Genomic DNA, 16,763 nt, shown 5'->3' on the forward strand with positions numbered 1-16,763 from the left:
GCAAATATCAAACAACATAAAGAAAAGAACTCACACTTTTAGCAATGTTCCAATTTCCAAGCTCCCTCAATAATTCTCATTTCTTTCTAAATTGCATGCACACACACACTCTCTCTCTCTCTCTCTCTGTAAAAGGTTGTGGATATGACCCTGAAAACCCATGCACCAATTTAAACCTTCTCAGCAGAATCCATTGAGCCACTCATTAACTTTTTCCAAGACCTTTTTGCTCCCTAATATTTATATGTTCTCCGAGTTCCACGGCAGCCCACATTGACAAGGGGGTGAAACCTTCCTTGGGTGCCCAAGACTGCATCTTTCTTCCATCTCAGTTGCTACCCTTCCTTCCCCCATCGCTCTTCTCTGCTTTGTTTCCTCTCTTCTCCGGAACACCAGCATGTCTGGCTTATATACTCATAGCTTCTCCCCTGCCAGAGTTGTCTCCCCGCAGATAAGAAGCACATCAGATGTGGATAGGTAACAAGAGAGAGAAAAGATTCTCCTATTTCTTGTCTAAAAGTTTCATCTTTGTGATGATTTGCTTGCAATTGGTGATTGTGAATCTTGGGGTTCTGTTCTTTCTTCTGTTGCAGTCAGTACTTGGCAGAGCTGTTAGCAGAACATCAGAAGCTTGGGCCTTTCATGCAGGTTCTTCCTATATGTAGTCGCTTGTTGAATCAAGGTTAGTTCTTTCTAAGGATTTTTTTTGGGGGCTTCCAATTAGATCATCAACTTAATAGGCTTCTGCTCTTTGTTTGCTCATCTTTTCTATTTAGATGTCAAGGATTTTTGCGAGTAGAAACTTTCTTCATTCGGAACTACACCATGATTGGTCTTCGAATGCATATTTCTTGTAGTTCTTCTGTAGGCTCATTTAATTGTTTCCTTTTATTAGTGAAGACACCAAGTGCTCTGTTGGAAAGTTATGCTGCCAAACTAATTCAACAAGTGTCTGCTTCTTTCTCTATGTGCTTAATCCCTGTCAAATGAATCTTGTTCTGTTGCTTTCTCTGTGCTTGCGTTCAAGTTGTTTGTCAGAAAGACTTCTCTAATTTATTGGCAAGCCATTTCTTGCTTGTGATTTTCCTCCTTTGTTCTTGGTTTTTATGCTCAGGTTCTCGTTGTTTCTTGCTCTAGTTCAATGGAATTTCTTAGATGTGTTCTTTATTAATGTTTATCTTATTGAAAGCTGCACAATCATCTTTTTTGATGTAATCCAGTGTAATATGTTTTCAACAGTATTCTTTTTCTGCTAACATGGAAATCACATTTGGAGAATGCTTTTTCTGGAGACATTCATGCGGTTGTTAACTGGTGAATTCCAAGAACTTTTAAAAGTTAATTATCTTAGGAAAAAAATAGATAGCTAGGGGACATCATTATCATCTGAGTATCCGTTTTTTAATGGGACAAAGCAGATACGAATGTAGTGTTTGAAGAATTGTTTCTGAGATGGAGGTTTGGACTGCTAACTTGAGATTATGTGCACAGCACATTCACATGGACCTAACATGCCATTGTTGTTGCTGTAATTAAAGAAACAGTACCTAACATGCCACTAGAAAAATTGGAAGGCGAGTCGCCTGGGCGATCAACTTAGACAACATAGTGTGAAGCCGAGGGATGGAGTCGTGATGGAGATGTTGCAACTGTAAAGGCTCAAACTCTGGGTGCAGGTTCATTAGGAGTGGATATAGGTGCTGCTGGTCACGAGACTGCTGATATGTCTTAACAACTAAGGTGCAGAGTTGGAGGCAGAGATGAACACAATTCCTTAATATAAGAGTACAAAAAATGAAAGAAAAAACACTTTAGCTTGTCCTAGAAAAACAAACTCTCACTACTTATTACTGGCCAATGCCAATGTTTGTTATTTATCAGCCAAGCCCAAGGACGTCATAAAAACTAGAAATTAGTCATACATACAGCTATACTAGTGTAGAAATGAACTATTATATATATTATACAAGAGACTCAATATCCACTTGTAAATTTGAAGATGGCGAATGGATCCATTTTAATGCTGTAACTTCTCTTATCATCAAATGTGTGGAATATAAGCTAACGCAAAGGCAGGAATAACTTACCAAATGGTGGGTTCTTAGATGTAGTAAAAGTTCAGCTTCTTTTATGATATAGAATTTGATAAATTACTTGCTGACAGAGATAATGCGAGTCTCAGGCATGGTCTCCAAACAAGGGTTTGGTGACTATAACCAGTTGCATCACAGAAGTCCCAGTCCCATGGCTACTTCTACCCTTATTTCTAGTTCTGGGGTGACTGGTTATGGTGGATGGAGTGCGCTCCCACAGGAGGTAGATATTTATATATCTTTATAGTTTCTTTTTTAGGAAAACTCTTGTAAGTTTCATGAGCTCTCATAGTTTTGTACATTTTATATATTTACGCTTCTAAGCTAGTTAATTTGTTTCTTGTTTATCTGGTTGATTAGATAGAGATGTTGTTATTTAATCTTTTCTTGCCTTCCATCTATAATGGCAATCGTTCATTCATGATGTCTAAGAATACTGTTAGTAAAAAAGTATAGAGATTGATTTTAAGCAAGATTTAATTTCCTTGTGTATTGAAATTTGAAAGGTTTTGATAATAAGGAAGTTTTGACATCCATCCCACAAATATGATAATTGATAACTTTGAGGTCATAGGATATGCTATGAGTTAAGATGATCTAAGTCAATTTCCTACCAAGAAATGATAACTGCAAAAAGGTATCTAGCTGACCAAAGATCACCATAAATTCTTTGTATAAGCTCATCATAAATAGAACAACTATCATTTCCACATGATTATCCACATCAAGATGCATTATTGGGAATCTCATGTCATACAGATTCTTTAAAAGATTTAATATCGTCTTTCCTAGTCACATGACCTACATTTACCTAAAATTAGTTAACAATTAATGTCTTTATGATACTACAACACTAAGTTTTGTCCTTGCAGGTTCCCTTTGTTAAGGGTGTAATCAGTGTGTAGATATCCTAAGTTCATATCTATAAAGATAATGGTTGTAAAGTTTCAATTAAATTCTTATTGGTACACATGTATCAATTCATTTGCTGGTTTTTTTTCATATTTACTCATATTATTGCTGTTTTTGTATAACAGAACCATATATAAGTTGCTCATAACATATTATTGGCTAAATTCCTGATATACAGTTCCCCTTTTCCTATTTTCCTTTGCAGAGTCTTTTGACTGAACAATTGTATTAAATGATTCGTCTTTTCAAGTTTGTTTCATATTTTCCTTTGCTGGCTGCTATTGATCTTTCTGCCTTTTCCTGAAATTATCCTTGAGAAGAGATTAGGTTTTCCCCAAGAAGTTGCAATGAATTGGCAAGGAACATCAACGTTTCCAAGTTCATGCATTGTAAAGAAAATACTGCGTTTAGAAATTCCAGTGGATGCCTACCCTAATGTATGTATTTTTTATTCCCACACCTTTCACGGTGTTGTTCTTTGGTCTGTAATTCACTTTTTTATGTGGCATATAGTTCAATTTCATCGGGCGCCTTCTTGGACCCAGGGGCAATTCGTTAAAAAGAGTTGAAGCATCAACTGGATGTCGTGTTTACGTTAGAGGAAAAGGTTCAATAAAAGATCTTGGCCAGGTATCAAAACATTAGCTACTTTCTTCTTTGTGGTGACATGATACTCCATGTTAGTCAACCTTATCTGGTGCTTCCCTCCCTTTTCTACTGGTATCAGGGTAGGAAAAAAAAAGCATATCAATCAAAAAATATTTTCCAGGCTTATGTTTTCTTGATTCAATGAGCTCAATGTTGCAATTTCAATAAAGTGCCTTTTCCCTTGATTTATGTCTAAACCAATTCTTAAAGAGTCATATAATGGGGCACATTTCGTATCTTTAGGACAAATTTTCAATAGTCCATCTAGAAATTTGTTGGATAAATTGATGACTACAGCACATAATGCCATAGCCAAAATGAATTTGACAAGTCCTTAAGTTTTAGGTTTCTACATAGCTACACAATTAAATGGTCCATACTGTCTGCTAACACAAATTGGAATTTTAATGGTAGAACTTGAAGTTCATCTCTGTATACATTTCCCTGGAATGATCAACTTTGTAGTTTCCGCTGTCTATTACTCTTCAGATTGGATTCATCCATTTTTTAACAGTTAAAAAGTCAAGTATGGTATGCAAATTGCGGATGATCAATGTGATATATATATATATATGTATGTATGTATATATACATATGTATGTATATATGTACGTATATATATACATCTCATGTTGCATTACTGATTTTATTTTGACATATCAAAAATGGCATTTTTTAATTATTATGTGAACACTGATATTGCTCAGGCTTTTATATGTGAATAATGCGTCATGTTTGGCTGAGAGAAGTCGGATAGTCGCGCTTGTGTGTGTGTGTGTGTGTATATATATATATATATATATATATATATATATATATATATATATATATATATATATATATATATACTTTAAAGAACAGCAAAAAGAAAGAGTACAATGGGTTCACATAGAAGAAGTATATCAACTTGGAGAAGTCACTCTAATGTGACTTGCTTATAACTCATACTAACTTCACTCTAATTTATAACTCTCCAATGTGAATTCCTATACAACCTTGTCCCCAAAATAATGATCTCTGATGTTCCTTTTTCCATTATCAAGCTTCTCTCTCTGATGCATATCAACCTCAGTATTTTCACATGTCATTTGCATCTTGTTTTATTGAATCTTGGATTAGTGTTAGTACTATTACTATTTAATTAGTTGCCATTAAGTCTAAACGTGAAATTTGGTCACTTAGCATCCTCAAGGCAGGAGGAACTTAATCACTAAACCAATCAAATGTCCTTCCTGTATCGTCACTTCTAAGTTCTAATATCCAGTTACATGTCTTTTCTGTATGTCAGATTTGAAGTTCTCATATCATAATAGATTGTTAAATCATTTATTTGTTGGACTAATTTCACATTCCAAGATGCTTGTTTCTGAAAATTAAATTGTCTTCTTTAACAACTAGGATGCTTTTGATTTCCAATCATCACATATCAATTCATCTCATGTGGCAGCTTAACCAACATTCTTTGTTTAACTAGTCTGAGTGCACAGTCTTCAATTCTTTGTTTATTTATTAGAGATTATATCTTTACTTTTGTAAGTAGTTTTAGTTTATGTGCTAATATTTTCTCTCTCATATTCACCTTGTTCTTCTAAAGGAGGAAAAACTGAGGGGAAGACCAGGTTATGAACACTTGAATGATCCATTGCATATCCTTGTTGAGGCCGAGTTACCTGCAAATGTTATTGAGGCAAGATTGAGACATGCACAGGAAGTGATAGAAGAATTGCTGAAACCAGTGGTACGTAATTCTCAAAACTATATATATATATATATATATATATATATATATATATATATATATATATATATATATATATATATATATATATATATATATATACATATACATATATATACATACATACATACATACATACATACATACATACATACATACATACATATATATATATATCATATATATACATATACCAGATATGAGCATTCTAAAGAGAATTATATCTATTCTTGAAGCCTTTTTAGTCATTCATCAATATCTAGCCCTAAAGCTTTTTCTACTCTTAAGTATTATACCATCAGCTTTTGTTGTTAGTTCCACTCTTTCATTCAATGACATCTCTCTATCAGAATTTAAACTTTACTACTAATCTAGATTTATACAAGGATTGCCTTGTCTTTTATACTATATTTCTCTTAGAAAATTCATACATATTGAAGCTAATTAGTGCATTTTTGCAATGCAAAAACTATCATGAACTCCTAAAGAGTTCTAACTTGGGAACTTTATGGAATTTTGAATTGAGAAATACATTGTGCTGGTGTTGCTCAAAGTACTTCAATTTAGTTCAGATTTCTTAAAACTTTTGCCTTCTTAGAGGTATTATCTTATTATCAATTGGATTCCTGTTGAAAAGAACATATACTATTATACTCTTCACAGCTTCATTTATCTAGCAACAGTTAAATATAAGTGGAGATAACCATATTAATGTTGAATAAGACTTAATGTCTTACATGCATATTAACAGATCAGTCTATCTGTTAGCAAGATACACAAGCTGAAACTTCCAAATTTTATCAACAATGAACTTTAATAAAAAGCATGTTCATCCATATAATGCACTCGAGGTATACAATTTAATATTTTTTCCCTTTTGACATGATACTAGGAGTCAAAATATCATATGCAGCCGCAGAAATAATTGGACAACGATATTACTGAAACTGCATCTTCTCAGATATAAACTTACCAATTTCACATATATTTTTTTCTACATAGATTTTCACTCCATGATATGCAGTAGATTGAAGACTCTATATTAACACAGTGTGGAACAATTGCAAGGGATTTGTTCATCACTACATGTTCCATATTTAGCTTTCCTGATCAAATGTTAATGATGTTCTAATGTCAATACTGCTACTTTGGTTTATACATATGACCTCTCCTCAATTATTGTTCTTCCGAGATACTTTAAAGATCTTTTTTGGGATTCATCAAGTCTTTCCTACTATGGTTGTTACAATAAATTCTTACTTTACAGGATGAATCACAAGATTACTATAAGAGGCAACAGCTTCGAGAATTAGCTGTGTTGAACTCAGGTTTAAGAGATGACAGTCCTCATCCAACCGGCAGTGTTTCTCCGTTCAATAATGGAATGAAACGAGCCAAAACAGCACGATAGGGTCATTTTTCCTCTCTGACACTTTCAACTCACTCTCGTCTTCCAATCAATTCCTTGTAAACTTGGCTTCTACAAAGGAGTTGGAATATGCAGCCAGTTTATGATGATCTACTCAAAATCTTATGATAGAAAGAAGGTTTTGCTGTCTCTGAGGTAGCAACTGTTGCTGAAATCTATGTTCAATGATGCTAAGCTACATTTTTTGTAAACCTAGAACATTCATTTTATTTATTTTCTCGGGTTTGTACTGATTTGCTAGTGGTGTCATGGATGAGCAAATGAACAATGTCTGAGGATAAATGTCTTTGTTGTTTAACTGACTTTGGTCATGTTATAATTATTATGTGGCAGTATTAGTATTTTAGTGTTCATTAATTGCATATTTTGGATGTGTTTGACTTATTAAATTTTAGTTCATTGGTCCTTTTCCTAAATTTTAGGTACGAATACCTAAAATTTTCGTTCATTGACTTACTAAATTTTAGGTACGAAGACCTAAGGGATCCAAAATAGTCCTTTTCCCCTAATTCAAACGAATATCTCAGTGCACAAGTCACCAAAGTGGTGTAAAGTCCTCGTTGGAGGTGCCCGAGTCCCACAAGAAATAAAGAGGTGTCAGAAAATTGATGAAGCTGGTGACATAAAAAAAACGTTTTTTATGGCTGAGATATTCGTTTGATATATCAACTGTTAGAGCTTGACCAAGTTTATAAATAATTTTTTTTAACTTAAATATTAAGGATGAATAAAATTAAGATGTTATTATATAAAAATATCTTAAGTTCAAATCTCCTATAAGAAGATATTAATATCTACTTGACATATATATCAATATTGTTAACAACTAGATTAATTATGTTTATGAAATTAATACACAACCTAATCAGTGGTGAAACTCTTATGTCACTCCGTGCTTTATATTTGGTAAGGGATCCATTTGGGTTCTGCTTAATTTAAAAGATTCGCTTGCATTCGTTGATATTTTGTATTGTGAAATGGTACAAGGGTTCATGTGACATTATAAAATAGGACATCATATTCTTCACACATGGCTTTATGTCAGTATGGAGATTTTTGGGTTTAGGTGATAGCTGTGAGTTTAGTAGACTCACACGAAAAGCTTGTGGTAGCATGAAGGTTAAGGATTTGACGTAGTTTGAATATATCATTTTTTAAGCATATTGTCATGTGATGTTCAGGCTCGGTGGTATTATTGGGTTATGTTAGAGGTATAAGAATTGATAGAGAATTAGTGACAAATACCTTATCAGATTAATGCACTTTGGTGTCACTTGATCGAGTAGAGAATAATGACACCATTATGGTGTCATGGGTATTGCTTCATCAAGCATTGTGAGTTGGTAGAAAAATAGATGGAGAAGTTGTAGATGGTGTAAGGTGTTATTGAACTAGAGTGATAAGGGAGTACAAGTCTAGAGGAGAACTGTTAGTTGATATGGTAGAGGTATATTTGAGGATGTTTAAAGTATACTCATATGAATTCAGTGATATATGATTGTTGTAATAGCTTGCATTATTGAATGAGCAATATTTAGAAGAGAAATATGGACTCAATAAAAATAATATAACCTGAAATAAAGACCTTTTAAGTTTGAGAATCATAGCACAAAAAAGTATTATGTTCTAGGGAGTACGCAATGAGATGGAAGACTTGGAACTTGGTGTTAACTCATGTGAAACGTAAGGGCTTAGCCGGTGATAACATAAATAACCAAATACTTTGAGCTTTTGAAGGTTTAAGGTTTTGTGAAATAATTTTTTAAATGGTGATGGATGCTGTAGGATTGGGGTGAGCATGCAGTTATTGAGGTAGACTATAACTTAAAAGACTATCGACCAAAAGATTAGTGGCATAAAGGCTTGGTGTAAGAGGGTGAGATTAGTTTCAACTATATCGATGCTTTCATTTGGTAGAGCCAACTAATTAAAGTATGTGTGGTGGTAACTTAGAGATGTTATATACCACAAGATGAGAGGTAAGTTGTTAAAACTTGGTATTCACCTCCTCTATCTAAGTAAATTATTTTAATGATAAATTGGAAGAAGTTTTCGACTTTCATTTTGAAATGGGTAAAGATTTTAGTGACTTTAGATTTATATTTAAGAGAATATAACCATGTATATTTAATGAAGTAATATATAAAAATAACATAAAATCTAAAATTATCAAAGAAAATGGTTACGGTAGGGTCCCAGATATCAGTATAAATAATTTTAAATGATTTAGAGCATAATATGGAAGATGTATCAAAAGATAATATGTGACTTTTATTACTAAGGCAAGTATCACAATAAGTTTCAATTCTACTTGATTTGAATGTTGCAAGGGAGTAATGAGATATTAGCTACTTGAATGGAAGATGACGAATGACTAAGGCGACGATGACACATATAACAACTAAAGTAAGAGCGATTGAATGAGTGATTTATGAAGCTAACGGTCATTAATAGATGTCATTTTTATTTTAGCATTGGACCAAGGATACCCCTGTGCTTAGATCCTTTACAAGAAATAAGTCAGGAGCGAACTCAATAGAGGTATTATTTTATTTATAGAATTGAGAGACAGAAATAAGATTCATTCTAATGTGAGATGCATACAAAGCATCATTAAGTGTAAAAGTATTTATGTATGAATTAAGTGTCGTGGAACTAATATGAGTAATAGGGATTCTGTTACCATCACAAATGATGATATCTTCATTGCCTCCATAGTTGTTGTGGATGAATAAGTTTTTAAAATAAGAGATGATATGATGAGAAGTACCAAAACCTACAATCTAATTGCTTGAATGAGCAATTTGAGTAGTTATGATGTTTTCTTGATGCTGGTTGAGTGTGGTAGTAGGCATGGGTCAAGACCGACAATGTTGTGTGTCCAATTTTATCATAGAGTTGATAAATGACTTTATATTAATTATTATTATTGGGATGCTAAAACTAATAGTAGTTATAGTTAAAGTTATTTTTGAAGTTGTTCAGATTGAAATTGCCACATAGTTGGGAGGATTATGATTCTTGTGTTACTAATGTGTCCAAGAGGCATCTTGTTCTGTACTTTATTGAAGCTTTTATTGTTTTGATTATCCTTTTTTTTTATTGAGCTGAGCTATAATAGTTGGTCTTGTCATCATTTCTTCTTGTTTCATATATGTTTCACGATCAATTAGCTTGTCATACAATTCAACGACATTAATGAGTCACATGCCCGAATTATTATTGTCAATTCCTTATATTCATCTCATAGGCTATTGAAAATATGAACGACTTCTTCATCACTAAAGGATGACCTATTAAAGCCAAGTCATCTATAATAACATTTACATTATATATATAATTAATAATAGTACTTTCCTCTTATGTTATTTTTATTAGTATAGATAAAAAACTTAGCATGTGAGTAGGAGTAACGGGAAGGGCTCCAGCTCCTGCTTTGGCTCTAGGAGTATATCGCGTGGAAGGTCCGAGAGTAGGCTTCAGGAGATCTCATATCTATAAATCTAGGATCTACGTTGAAGGAGCATCTGAGGACACCAACAAAGTTGGCAACAAAGAACTTGTCAACGTTAAAGACGAGGCAGTAGGCGTCCTTGAGGAACTCCGACGTTGGATTATCGAGAAAATGTTTGATGCTACAATGATATTAGTGACATCAGATGGTAAAGAGATTGCTATTATTGGGGCGATCTCCGATGAAAGGGAAAGGATGGAGGATTGGTGGTGGGCGAGAAGAGTAAATCTATGATGGTAGTAGTAATGTATTGATCTAGGAGGAAAAAGATTACAGATTTATGTTGAATATTATAGATTTAGGAAGAAGATTGTCGAGTAAAGTAATCAACAGTGATGGCTGGTGTTTGTTGCTAGCTTGTGAGGAAGATGATAGACAGATAAAATAACTCCAATTGACATTTACGATAATAGCACGTTGCTCTTTCTATTATTGTCAATTGTGAGAGATTTAACATAAGAGAAGGATCATCAGGTAAAAGAGGAAATAGGAACCGAGGCAATCATTATGGCAAATCAATAGAAAAGATGGATTACAGTCGTCGAACAACCAAGAACGAAAAATAAGGCATGAGAAGCTATGATACTATGATGAATTAAAAAATAAAATAATTTTATTCATTGAGATAATATATATTCATATAAGTTTTAAGAGAAAGATTTTTCTCAGTTACTTAACTTATTCAATCAAATCATACATTTAAATTTATAATTAATTTTAAATTATAAATTAATTAAATATACAAGAAATATAAGAATATCATTTCATGTTTTATCTATGTAAAAGATAAACATGAACGCAATGGTTCTCATGAATCAGCTTTAGTATGTACGGCAGATATGGAGAGTGACGTGGTTGAACGGAATTCTGTGCCATCTCGGATGCATCAGCAGCTCAGTCATGGTTGCGTCCTTCCACAGGTAACACATCTACTGTGGCTTTTAGCTTCTTCGGAGAACGTTGTGGAGTCCACGAAAGAATCAAAGTACGTTCTTCAAACATTGCATTAGCGTGTGGCCGACAAAATGAATTAGATGTTTTCAAAATCGTGCTCCAAATGAACATTTAAGAATTTAACTTTTTTTATTTTCTTAAATAAAATAAATTTGACTGCCTAATTAAGTAGTTGAGTTTCGATTTTTTTCTTAGCATGTGTTGTTTATCTAATTATTTTAAATTAAATTAAAATATTCATTATTTGGGTTGAATTTTGTGTTGCAAAAAGATAACTCCTACTGAGTGAAGATGAAATTGGTTACTCCGTTTTGCCATTCCATTCCCGGCCCCACTCTTTCCCACCAATTAGGCACCACAACCACCCCGCGAGCTCCGCCTCCATGGAGTGGGCCCGCGCGGACCCCTGTTGGGTCCCTTTCGTTTCCCCATATATCACTAAAGCTGGAAGAGAAAAAAAAGAAATAATACAAATAACTCACAGCTTTGACACGTCCAAGAAAAGGCGAGCATGCGACGCCGTCTCACACGCGCGCACTCTCTCTCGGCACAGCTACTTCACTCTCCACTCACTCTTCCCGTCCACTGTTGTCGGCCAAATACGACAAACCAAATTATAAAGCAGTTAACTCGCCAAAACGACGAAACGGTGACGGCGGTTTCGTCATTCCAGGTAAAAAAAACCTCGTCCGTGAGTTCCGTTACGAGAAGTCGTTGGCATCCAAATCGCCGAACTCCACCTCCAACAGCCGCGGCCTCGGCCAGTAGAACTCCGCCATGAACTGCGGCGACGCGTCCGCACCCAGCACCAGGGCTTCCATTCCCCCGTCGAAGGTGTAGTCGAAGGCCGCCTCCCGGTCGTCGCCGTGGCGGAGCACCGACGTCGGAGAAGCGCGCTCCTCCTCCTCCTCCTCCCCCACCGCTTTCGCGGTCGGGAAGTTGGTCACTGCCTTCGCGCCCTTCAGCCGCAGGGCCGCCATGTCGTACACCGTCGCCGCCTCCTCCGCCGTGTCGAAGGTCCCGAGCCACAGCCGCTTTCGTTGGTGCGGGTCGCGGATCTCCGCCGCCCACCGGCCCCACGGCCGCCGCCGCACGCCGCGGAACCCCCGCTTCCCTCGCTCCCCTCCTTCCACCTCCGCGGCCCTCCGCCGCGGCGCGCGGGCCATTTCGATCTTGAACTCGTGCACGTACCGCTTCACACGGCGCCGGGCTCCAGGCTCCTCTTCGCCCGACGACGATTCAGTGGCATCAGCGTCATCGAAGTAGACCCGAACGATCCTATTCCGGCGACCCGATCCCCCCGCGACGCCGACTTTCTTCAGCTCAATCCCGCAAGCGGCTTCTGCCGGATCCATCAGAGGTACTCTCTTCCTTCACTTCTCGGACACCAGAAACCTCTAAAACCATGAATATAAAGGGGCAAATCAGATCAAAAGGTTAGGGTTTAGCGATGATTTGGGCTCGATCCATGGCGGGTCGTGGGGGACGAGGACGAGGTAGGTACAAACGGATTGGAGGCAAAGGGGGCAGTCGATAGCTCGACAGCCCAAAGCTTTTAACCCACCCATCTTTCCTAATTTACTATTTTACCCCCCCTATGCCAGCTGGCCTCCGATGGGGCGCGTCGGGGCCGTTGGTTGGCTTCCGCATCAAATTTCGAAAATACCACCTCCAGCTAGTCTCTCAACACGTGGCACCATTTAATTCTCAGCCGTTGGATGGGCTGTGGGGGCGACGTCGTCGTCGCTCCCCAGCGGTGGATATGATTCACGTGATCGAGGCACGTTGACCACGTGGACGGCGCCGCGTGCGTTTATCATGCCCTCGGACACCACGAGTGGCGTGATCGTGAATCCGGTGATCGACGGCCACGATTGGACCGGCCGTGGATGGAGGACTACGTAACGTAAGAACTAATAGTTGGCCAGTAGCACTCATTCCAATTATTATTTTTGGTGGTTATATCTTCTAATGTACAGTATAATGGCACTGAAGAAGACTTTTCTTGCACTGAGAAGGAATCAACAAGATTGTGGCTTGGCAGACGATGGGCGAGATATTACTAATTCTTTATCAACATTATTCCGTATAAAAGCTTAAGCAATAAGATTTCAATTTCGTAGTTAGACTTAAGGGTTAATTTTGATTGTTTAATTTGTATCAGCCCTCTCATTTTGCTGAACCCAATACATAAAACATTAATTGAGAATTTTTTTATTTCAAAAAAAATCTGTTAAGATTTTAATGTTTTAGGAGAAAGATCTTACTAGGTTGTTATTCAAAATGGATAATAAATCAAATTGGAAAGAGTTCACCAATTACGAGATGACTTAGTCTTATTTGCAGCCTGATTGGCTACTTAATTTGATTAAAGATAGAAGATTGTTGATGTTCCTGATGATTGTAAGAATACTCCATGATGGGACCAATTTAAATTGCACTAGCTTCACATTGAATTGCTAATTTGTTGTGAACATACTACTGACCATCAAGTGTACATCATATTCCTTCATGACTTTTAGGCTTCCAGACAATCTTCAATTTTTCATCACTGATAATTCCATTTGAAAGTTGAAACCAATAATTATCGGCTGATTTATATTATCAACATATTCTTTCCAGCCTCATATATAGTGTAGATATATATGGGTCCCTCTCGTAAGCATTTTTTTTGTGATATTTGAATAAAATTTAAAAAATATTAAAAAATAAATGATATGAGCCGATCCAACATACCAATGATAAACCGACAGGTATCGAGCGACCATGTCATAATGATGGCCCCAACTATATTGTCCGTAATTAAATCACTATCATTATTAGTGTTAACAGACCAACATTGTCTGTCAACTTATTGTACTGTGACACTGTTGAGCTGATGGTAAGGATGTGATCATTGTGACACTGTTGAGCTGATGATAAAGATGTGATCATTCCAAAAGCATTAGGTAAAGCGTGTATCCTAAGTATTATATCTCTCGAATCTCCGGACTTTCTTTGCATTTAAAGTTCCTATTATCTTTTGTTTCTTCACATTGGAATCTAGTTTGAGACGTCCCATCGACTCTTCTCTTCGAATTGATAAGTCAAATCATTACGAAAATTACTTTAAGTAATTTATTCTTGGATTCTAATTAAAAGAATTATAAAAATGATACCATCATTTATACTTACTTAATTTTTTAATTTATTTGAAAAAAAATATCATTGACACACCCGACGTGGTCCAGACTCGTAAACGCAGAAATATATGAGATGTCTCCGAAGTAAAAATATTGTGCTTCGGAGATATCATATATACGAAAATCGAGGTCGAGAAAGATTTTCTGACTCAATCCCTTTGACACTCAAATTAGTAATATGATATCTCATAATATAGATTTGAGTAGTACAAAATGAGTCTCTTCTCCTTCACAGCAAATCTCATGTCTTTCTATCATGACGAGCATTAAATTTTCTTTCTATCATAGTGGATTTTAGGTTCTCCCTCCGTTATAACGGATTTCGATCCCTTCATCTTGGAGATATCTTAGACATTTTTGTATGCATAGATTTGGATCATATCGAGTTGGCCAAGACATTAATAATATTTTCTCATAATATCATTTGATTGAGTCTTTTTTTTTCCTTTAATTAGTTATTTTAATCTATTTTTTATTTAACAAATAACAAATAGTGTGCAAATTTTATCTTCATCATTCATACTTTGAAAAAAAAAATAGACCTTAGTAATAAAATAGGAATAGCTAATGTCTTGTAAGAAAAAAAAATTCACATTCACAAAAAATAATAACAACAACAACAAAACAACACTATTAAGTACATTGATTTACACTTGATAATAGTCTTCCTTGTTTGTTCACAAGATAATTTACTAATTATTTGAACTAATATATTTGAAACATATAATATAAATTATAAAATGACCATCATAACTTATTTCTACAACTATTGCATCTCCTTTTTCTTTTCTTAAGGACTACATATCCTAATTATCTCTTTCATGAGATATTTATGAATTCACAAGCTAAAATTTAGAAGTATCGAGTTGATTAAAAGAAGAAAACTTTAAATAAAAGGGTGCCGAACATTAGAATAGAAAGAAGAACACTAAAACCTAACATTATCAAGTAGTCTTATAAGAAGATAGGTTAAGTCATATTTTTTTGCTAGCTTTCTACTATATGAAGAGTGAGAAAGTCTAGGTTTTGACTTGTAAAGTAGGTGTTAGTTTGGATATCTAATTTAATCACATTTAAGGTTTAGAATCCTCAAGAGGATCTTGATAGAGATCTTTCAATTGATCATGAGTGGGTGTCCACTTTGTGGTCACGGCGGAGCCTCTATGTGCGTTTGGTCCTTTCGGTCGGTTTGGCCTCTTATCTCATTAAAACATTAACGTATGATGACTCTTATGTGGCATGTGCATCACGCGCTCGAGTTAGGTACCTCTTCTATGGTCTATTTTACCTATTCTCTCTTTAGATAATTAAGATTTATTCTTACTAGATATCTGTCCCACTTGAATAATTTTTTACTTTGTATCCTTCCCTTTGAAAATTTTGGAGACCACTATCATCTTGAACTACTTTACCTTGTTGAATAAATTGTGCACTATTTCGCCCCCACGAACGCATTTGCTATATTGTGACTCTTCACCAATACAATCCCCACTACGCCCCTTAGAGCCTAGCAATATGTTGAATTTATTACATACTTCAGCATTCTATAGACGTATCATTCTCATGTTGAAACGAAAGTTTCAATACTCCATGACACTTAGTTTCGATCGTCTTGGGATGGCCATAAATATCAAATTCTTCGAGTTAACAATTCTCCTCGCCTATATGAGCTTTGCATAACTCTTTTGATCGCTACACAACCCATCCCACCTTGCACGATCTCACCCTTTGTCAAACATCCCACTTGCCTTAAGCAATCATTCTTCGAGTTAAGTTTGGTTGTCAACGTCAAGCCATAGCTCAAACTCAATCATTCCAATCTTTGTGCATTATATGTTCTTTCCAACTTGTTTATCCTCGTGGTGCCTCTCATACAAAAGGTTAGCCATTTTTGTGAATACAAATATTGGATGTCCGCTCCTCTAAGCGACTCATTTCCTTATATCTTTACACTCGTTTCGCACATGCTAATTGCCTTGAACGCAGTCTCGCTAAGTCCCTTACGTTTTCATGACAATTGTTTCTAAGTATGCTTGTCTCATTCTAATACTATATATTACAAACTTAAGTGGTTTTTCCTAAGTCATGCCGCAAAGGGTCTGTCTCCCCAAAACCTCTTATAATCCCTTGTGGACTTACAAAACAGAAGACATGTTAAAGAAAGCATTTAACTTAACATTCACAAGTAGTTATTTCAACAGAGTTCGCAAGCTTTGAATGATCCTACGACAAATAATCCAAGGTGGCCTATTGTAAGTCTCCATAAGTGCCCATATAACACTGCTATGGAACA

The 16,763-nt window shown here is 35.7% G+C and overlaps 2 protein-coding genes across 2 annotated transcripts; one reads left to right on the forward strand and one right to left on the reverse strand.

Annotated features, from left to right (window-relative positions):
- The first annotated feature begins 239 nt into the window (after positions 1-239).
- On the forward strand, positions 240-7,184 carry LOC135640398 (KH domain-containing protein SPIN1-like). The gene is made up of 7 exons (XM_065154789.1): positions 240-477; positions 594-682; positions 2,165-2,316; positions 3,326-3,442; positions 3,519-3,635; positions 5,248-5,391; positions 6,659-7,184. Exons 1-7 carry the CDS (start codon positions 398-400, stop codon positions 6,800-6,802), a joined length of 843 nt encoding a protein of 280 aa, XP_065010861.1. The 5' UTR covers positions 240-397; the 3' UTR covers positions 6,803-7,184.
- A 4,556-nt stretch (positions 7,185-11,740) lies between these two features.
- Positions 11,741-12,798, reverse strand: LOC135639594 (ethylene-responsive transcription factor ERF069-like). The gene has a single exon (XM_065153429.1). The coding sequence runs from the start codon at positions 12,641-12,643 to the stop codon at positions 11,990-11,992; it is 654 nt and encodes a 217-aa protein (XP_065009501.1). The 5' UTR covers positions 12,644-12,798; the 3' UTR covers positions 11,741-11,989.
- Positions 12,799-16,763: the final 3,965 nt, after the last annotated feature.

This window comes from Musa acuminata, chromosome BXJ3-6 (assembly GCF_036884655.1).
Source record: "Musa acuminata AAA Group cultivar baxijiao chromosome BXJ3-6, Cavendish_Baxijiao_AAA, whole genome shotgun sequence".
NCBI lineage: Eukaryota > Viridiplantae > Streptophyta > Magnoliopsida > Zingiberales > Musaceae > Musa > Musa acuminata.

Bases quoted from the DNA above. Each gene is read 5' to 3' on its own strand.
- LOC135639594 (XM_065153429.1), bottom strand. From the start codon at position 12,643: ATGGATCCGGCAGAAGCCGCTTGCGGGATTGAGCTGAAGAAAGTCGGC.
- LOC135640398 (XM_065154789.1), top strand. From the start codon at position 398: ATGTCTGGCTTATATACTCATAGCTTCTCCCCTGCCAGAGTTGTCTCC. The intron at 478-593 runs GTAACAAGAGAG...CTTCTGTTGCAG, and splicing joins AGCACATCAGATGTGGATAG to TCAGTACTTGGCAGAGCTGT. The intron at 683-2,164 runs GTTAGTTCTTTC...ACTTGCTGACAG, and splicing joins TAGTCGCTTGTTGAATCAAG to AGATAATGCGAGTCTCAGGC.